This window comes from Chenopodium quinoa, unplaced genomic scaffold (assembly GCF_001683475.1).
Source record: "Chenopodium quinoa cultivar QQ74 unplaced genomic scaffold, ASM168347v1, whole genome shotgun sequence".
Lineage (NCBI taxonomy): Eukaryota > Viridiplantae > Streptophyta > Magnoliopsida > Caryophyllales > Amaranthaceae > Chenopodium > Chenopodium quinoa.
Genome location: NW_018745684.1, coordinates 2,384,776 through 2,392,641, shown reverse-complemented (window position 1 = coordinate 2,392,641; position 7,866 = coordinate 2,384,776). Strand labels below are relative to the sequence as shown.

At 34.0% G+C, this 7,866-nt stretch overlaps 1 protein-coding gene across 4 annotated transcripts; it reads right to left on the bottom strand.

Annotated features, from left to right (window-relative positions):
- Nucleotides 1–313: 313 nt before the first annotated feature.
- Nucleotides 314–7,541, bottom strand: LOC110717356 (serine/threonine-protein phosphatase PP1 isozyme 2-like). 4 transcript variants are annotated; one of them, XM_021896026.1, is made up of 4 exons: nt 6,937–7,541; nt 2,853–3,412; nt 2,551–2,766; nt 314–805 (listed from the first exon to the last, which is right to left on the bottom strand). In XM_021896026.1, exons 1-4 carry the CDS (start codon nt 7,109–7,111, stop codon nt 779–781), a joined length of 978 nt encoding a protein of 325 aa, XP_021751718.1. In that variant the 5' UTR covers nt 7,112–7,541; the 3' UTR covers nt 314–778. The 4 variants fall into 4 exon arrangements, with proteins under 4 accessions (XP_021751718.1, XP_021751716.1, XP_021751719.1 ...); XM_021896024.1 differs by having other exon boundaries at nt 2,545–2,766; nt 6,937–7,540; XM_021896027.1 differs by having other exon boundaries at nt 314–802; nt 6,937–7,540.
- Nucleotides 7,542–7,866: the final 325 nt, after the last annotated feature.

Genomic DNA, 7,866 nt, shown 5'->3' with positions numbered 1-7,866 from the left:
TAACACCCAACCAATAACAACGAAATCAGATCTCTTATCAAAAAAAAAAAAAAAGAATTACAAAATTCGAATATCATGTCAACCACCAAATAATTTAACTAATTAAATTTAATACACACTAAACTACATAGTGGTTGTCCATAATATGGAGTTGAGCTATCACCTTACTTACCTAATTTAATACATTTTACCAATATAATTAACTTAGCTCTTATAAAAAAAAAAAAATATTAAAAAATAATTAACTTAGCTAGAGTAGAACTTCCATGATAAAGACCCACACACAAATAGCTGGAAACTACCACGAAACATATCACCAAGACCAACTTTAAACTCAGTCCCATTTCATATTTTGGTGCTCTGCACGACCACCAACAACATAATTAGGCATAACTTTATAAACATTTTGTCAAATTATAAAAAATGACAGACATTAACATCTATAATACGTGATAAACAATGATTACTAGGTAATTGGTATATACTTATTCCAGGTTGACAGCTCCATTATGTATTGTACTGTTCAACTATTCATACAAAACTCTATCACGACATCGCCTTTGCCGGTAAACTGGATAATGCATTAGCAAATGATATGAGGGTCTCTGTCTTCAAACAGCTGACTCGTTGCAGGCGCACAGTTATACTTAGACATGGTAAGACGTTGAGGGGCCTGTTGCTGAACTTCTATAATTGTCAGTAAACGCGTTGATTATTTTATGCTCTTCCCATGAATGGAAACTTTCTATAAGTGACTTCTTCAAGATGCTCATTTCTTTTATACTCTTCCTCCAAAGAAAGACTGCTAATAGAATAATCGGAATATGGTCATCAGTCATCACCATAGACACCTTTAACATAATGTGCAAATCAATATGTACAGCAAATAGAATAATTCATGTACACTCATTCATTTACCAAAGACACCTTTAACACGAGTACATGACGCGCATAGCAACATTAAGTATAATTTATTATGGAGCAAAGTGTTAAAGATTGGAAAGAGATAGCAATATAGCATCTTTAAGTTTTAGACTTGAGGATTTTGCAGTTAATAATGTAAAAAAAATTCGAGTACCAGCTGAAAAACAGAAGTCGTGTTTGGTAATAAATTGTTGAATGTTGTTATTTGGCTGCTTCACTTGACTTGTTTAACCAACTAATAGTCGCAGTTTTTACAGGTTGTCTTGCCCCTATTTATAGAAGTTTAGCAAAATCGATATATGCCTCTATTTGGCTATCAGTGAATTAATATAAAGTAGATAATAACCAGAATTTTCAATTTGAGTGAAAATCTAGCCAAAAGCTTGAGCTTGTTTTTTCAGCCACATGATGAGTCATTTACCCAACATAAATTTTGGTTGTAAGATCACATTAACGAACTAAAGGCAAAAGCATTAATAACTAGCCATAAGTCAAGTGCCAAAAAAAGGCCGAAGTGAAGCTGGTTATGTAACACTACAGCCCCGTGATAGCATACATTTTTAACAGGAAATACTTGCTTCAATACAAAATAATTGCGACAATTGAATTTGCACTATTCAGATTCTTGATTTGGCCACATTTTTACTAATTTATTGAAAGCTAATGTTATAAAGTAAAAAGTTGTTAGTTAGCTTCACTATATATTTTCATCAATTTTTTGTAACTATTAACCAATATATAACATGAAAATAGGATAGTACACCTGGGTGCACCAATTAAACAAAAAAAAAAAAAGCGGAAAGAACATACATGTGTTTGATAAAGAATATACCTGTGTTCTTTAATATGTTCTTTGAGTGTGATCATTGTATTCTTTGGGTATAACTATATGTTATTTACATTATAACTTATGTTATTTAACATATGTTGATTAAACATGTTTTTTGGGTTTCAATAATACAAAGTATGTTTTTTGAATTTGGCTCGTATGTTCTTTGAATTAGGCTCGTATGTTCTTTGAGGTAGTGACGCATAAATTCTATTTTTATTAGCATATGTGATATTTAAATTACTTTTATTATCGTATGTTCTTTGAGTTGATCAGTATGCTCTTTGGGTATGAACCCTATGTTTATTAGTATTATTACATTATAAATTATGTTCTTTTAACATAAATTATTTTGAAATTTGAAAATGAAATCTTGAATTGTTTTTAGTTGAAAATAACATTAGAGAGAAAAAACTAAAACAATTATGAGAAGTTGAATTTTTGGAGAGAGAAAAAAATATTTTTGGGGGAAATGATATCTTTGGTAAAGATTTTTTCAGTTAATGTGTAATTTTTCAAGAAAGTTTTATCACTTCTTTTTGTAATATCTTTATGTTCTTTGGTAATGCATGTTCTTTGTCAAATACAAACATGTTTTTTGTCAAATACATGTATGTTCTTTGTGAATCCAGGATGTTCTTTCCGCCTTTTTTTTAATAACCAGTGCACCTTGCGCATGGTGCACCCTGGTGTACAGCATTGTATATAATAAAGTCATTACTGTTCAAAATTGTTTATTGACAAATGTGAAGTGTTGCAATTTTTTTAAAACAAAAGAAGTAAAAGCATACCTTCACCTTAGCAGGAGTCCCTGTCTTGACAGTGGTTGTGCTGCCGCCATAGCCGAATTTTGGCCTCTTTTCTGCAGGCTTTAGTATTTGGAAAGAGCACATTAAAGTTTCGTCTACACTCATCATCGCTCCAGCATTGTCAAACTCACCACAGTAATTAGGTGCTGAAAATATAGTAACAAGTTGCCTATTAGCAAAGAACTCATATCCATCCTCAACAACCTGCACATTAGATAGATAAATATCATGAGCAATTAAATTTGCTGTACATATTTTAAAGGCATATGATGTGTTAAGAAGCTATTAACCTGGTGTGCACGACAGATTAGATCAAGGTCCAGCTTCTGAAGAGTCTCAGTTACCTTATCAGGACCGAAGGTATAGGAGACCCCTCTATCATTCATTCCCCAGCCTTGGATATCATTACAAGGGTCAGACCAAAGGAGATCACACAACAAACCACTTTCTGGAACATCAGTTGGACGGAGTAGATTACGTATTTGGTCCAAATTATGCAAGTCAGGGGAAATTCCCCCATGCATGCACAGTATCCTTTCATCAATAAGAGCTGCCACGGGTAGGCAGTTAAAGGCATCTGTAAAGACTTTCCAGAGTCTGACATTAAACCTTCGTTTACACTCATCATAAAATCCATATATACGATTTACAGAGGCACATTCATGGTTGCCCCTCAAAAGAAAAAAGTTCTCAGGGTATTTTATCTTATAAGCAAGGAGAAGACATATTGTTTCCAAACTCTGCTTCCCACGATCAACGTAATCACCCAGGAACAAGTAATTGGATTTTGGAGGTAATCCACCATATTCAAACAGCCTCAGGAGATCAGAATACTGCCCATGAATGTCTCCTGCCCACATGAAAGATGTAACATTAGAAAATTGTTCTTAAAAATGATAGAAGCTTAATATAAAGTATCTTTTTTCCAAAATAATTAGCAAAAACATAGCTTGGGAAATTTTTAGCTAAATCAAGGAGACAGTCGAGACACTACTACCACCCAACCCAGCATCACAACTTCATGAAATACTAAAGGGAATAAAAAATGACAAACAGACTTTCAAATCGAGGTAATTATCTCAACCATTGTATCAGTGGCACATAGCAGATGGTAACAACATTGCAGTTCGACGGAAAAGGTTGCAATTGACACGGCATGATTTTACATTGGTCATATTCTCATACCAGTTTGTAATGCTCTGTATCAATATTGATAAATAACAGTCCTTAACATCAGTTCAATAATTAACATATAATGTACCAAAAAATGCATCGAATCAATTATTAAAACCATGAGAATACACATCAAATCTCAAAATAAATAACAGTCCATACTGGTGTGAAATAGATGACCTTGATTTCCCAGCACAGTTAGTGACTCTAAGATGAATATACCCAATCACAATAATGAATTAACCAAAAAGATAACCTCTATTTCTGATAAAATAGTACTTGGGCACATCAACCCTGTTCCTTATTAAAAGTTTACTTGACAGTATAATTCCAAGCTTTACTAATTACTCCCCTTCTCAGAACCTCAATTGTGAACTTATCAAACTTATATTGATATACCAAAGGTTCAAAGTCCAAAACATCCTTAACATATTACAGAAGTGTTATGTTATACAATCAAAGTTATCATTCCTTGGATTTATTTCTATATCTCCTACCTTAGTATTTACATCTCACCAATGACAACTAGTTTGTTTCCCATGTCAGTTTCATATACAATATTAAAGCTATGGCCACCCAGTGTGTAACGCATGCCTTGCATCGTTTAGCTTCCCAGAGAGACACTGAGGGCACCTACAGTCCCTTATTGTCAAATATCAAAAATCTTCCGTCTCAGATACCACATGTCTCAGTAAGAATATGACGGTACAGCACATCAAATCAATAGTAGAAATAAGTTTTGCAACTCGGAAAGGTGAAAATCTAATTGTATTAAATATTAATGAATTCATGCTAGTCAGGCAGTAATGAGCACACTAAAGTTGCTATACAAATAACAGACCAACAGATTTCACAGCTTATAGAGTTCACTACTAAATTCATGTACAAAGTTGGGATTTAGTGTGAAATCTATCTACCACCACTTTGTCAAATCAATTTTTTAAGGTTGTATCCTTGCTGGCAACCAAGGCATTAAGATTTCTAGAAAGATTACATCACAAACATGCCGGAGATAGAATGCACTCGAATCCACTTGGGCCATACCTAGAAAATAAGATGGAAGAAAAACCTTGCAGGTCAAAGGGGAAGGCTGTGTAAGAACCTACCCACAGGAATGTAGAAGAGATTTGTAACATGTAAGAACCTATCCTGGGGAAGAGAATAACATCTGGAATGGAAGCTATTACTCAAAACTGTGTGACAAAATTCAGGACAAAATTGTCCAATTAAATAGTTTGTTGGTGAGTTGATCACAGCATTGCCGTAATAGCTAATTTTCCGGGTTTGTTTGCCTTTTCTGGATGGTCTAGTAGACTTCTTCCAAGGAAGCAAAAGTAAACTACTCATCTATTCTTCTGAGCGAACAGGGTCCGTCAGCAAAAAAAATTGGAATTGCAGCAGATAGTAGCAAAAATCATTCACATTATGAAGTTTTTCCATTTCCATGGACCAATTTTGAAGCCATTCTACTATTTAAAATAAAAAATCACATCTCCAATCTGCAGTCATATCAATGACCCATAGGCATTAGTAACAAAAAATTTCACTCATTCTCTGGACTTCAGCACAATTCATATTTCAACTTAACTGCATGACATATTTCAGGGGAATAAACCCAAGCAATAGCATGTTTATAAAACCAGAGATCTTTCCCCAAAAATCCGTTGTTTCAAAATGACGGTCAACTAGGACCAAGGAAATGTAAAAATCCCAAATGCAAATCACTTAATTCCTTTTGGACAGTCAATGTTCAAGTGTAATGGTCTAAATGTAAAGATAGCCAACCAGGCACACATATTGCAAGTAAGGAAAAGTTTGCAATTTTCATAATTGGTTTCTAAACTATTAAAAGCAGACTTATACTACTACTACAAAAGTATGGACCTTAATACCTTATTCTTCACCTACAAACACACCTTATGCACTTCCTTAATCACTATTAAAACTATTTTTTGAAACTGTTTGATTTTTCCCACTTAGATGCAGCATCCAAAGTCCAAAAGATATAAAGGAGATCACAGGAGCAAAAATTGTCATTACAGCCTTCCATAGAAAAGATAAGCCACCATCTTTGTTTTCATGTCTTACAAAAGCATATTAAAATCTTGGCATACTAAACTACTTAATCAATCTTAAACTACAGGTGCATGAGCCTAGATATCTTCTAATCATCAAGAGAACTACAAAGGTACTTTGCTTTGGGCTATGTGACATATTACCTATATCAGAGGGAAATGCTAACCATGACAAGCCCACTTTAGCTCACAAGTCACAAGTAAAGAAAATCACTCAAGGATGACATAAAATCATGCTTAATGCATGATGGCCGGGATAGCTTAACCGGTCATTAACAATACTGGTTAGTTAACATTCTCACGTCCAATTTTAGCCATTTGCTCAACAAAATATCCCTCTAAAGCATTGAACGCTTTTATTCAACAAAAATCAATTACCGGACCAAAAAGATGGTAGTCGCATTTTACAAAGCTGAATTTTGGTGGAGAGTGCATAAGCAGCACCAATGACCAAGCAGATTCCAAATTTGATTAAAGCAACAAAGTAACTCGAAAATTTCAGACTTTGTTGTCAAATTCATCAAATGTTGTAATAGCTCTATAAGTTAAGACTTCATGGTCAAATCATCAAACAAAGTAGCATTTGACATGGTTGGTCCAAACACTAGAATTTATAATTCACTAAATTCAACCACCTCATTCCAGCTGTAGTAATCATTGAATTTGCAGACAATCAAGTATTCAAGTGAATCAACTAAACAAGGACCACTATCCTAGGTCTCTCTATAGTTTGACCTTATAACACCAGTCAATTTGCAATCACTGTATACAAAGCCCATACAAAAATCTTATTTCAGGGGTTGCAGTGCATTTTCTATAAACTATGTTACTCGGACTCTTTAATACACCTCAACAACCTATGTCCAATCCTCGACACGACTTGTGAGCCAAAATTATGCAAATTATTTCACAAAATAGCCAAGTGAGACAATTGGACATACACCCGTGACCGACACGAGTACCCGTGTAACACACCCTAGATATACAAAACATTCCAAGATCACAAATATGCAAGTCAACAATAAAATTCAACAAAAACCCACTTCAAATCACCAAAAACCCAGTAAAAATAACAATTAAACATAACTAAACATTGAATAAATTACAAAAGGAATAAGAAGATTACCACAAATCTTAACAGAAGCTTCAATTTCCAAAAGATTAGGCTGTTTCAAAAAGATTTCCCTAGAAAATAAGCAAAGTTGACGGATCTCAGACTCAGAAATCTGAACTTGTTTACCAGGTTTGCCCTTAACATCAAGCAATCTGGTAATAATGCTATCAAGAACAGCAGAGTCCATAAAATCAAATTGGTGGGAAAACAGAAAGAGAGAGAAAATAAATTAGAGATGGAGAATGAATTGAAAGAAGGGTAGCTAAGAACATCACTTTACTAACAAAAAAGAATGGTGGGAAAAAGCAAAAAAGATGAAAGGGAATTTTAATTTAGCTTTAGAAGAAACAGAGTTTGGGAAATACAGGTAAAGTTGAGATTCTGGGGATTTTGATTTTTAGATAGGAAATTGTGAGTGGGAAGAAATGTGGAAGAGAGAGAAAGAGTGGAAGAAAGGGTGGAAAAAAGAAGAAGGGAAAGAGTGAATTGGGGGAGGCTTCAGCTACCAGCAAAGTGGCAAGTGGGAATGAAGAATGGATGAATGAGTTGACTTAGTTTACTTTTTCTAGTTTTGTTCTCTCTATTTGGTAAGTTGATGGCGGCAAGACTACCCATGTCCTTGTGATGGTTACCCTAGTTATGGCCTCCCCTCCCTCCCTTTGTGTCGATTGATACACCGCGTCGTTATGTCTTACTCAAAACGGAATATTATAATGGTTTTTTATAATAAATACACGTTACTCGACTACTCGTAACTTGTAAGCATTATTCAATTATGGTCTTTTGGGAGTTAAGAAAATGAATCAAACAATTTTTTAAACAAGTTATGTGGGTTTTATTAAACTTTGAAAACATTTTGTTTATTAAATGAAACAATTTTTTAAATGGGTGTCGTTAAATTAAAGAAAAACTTGGTTAAAAACATAAAACAAAAAAGTAAGA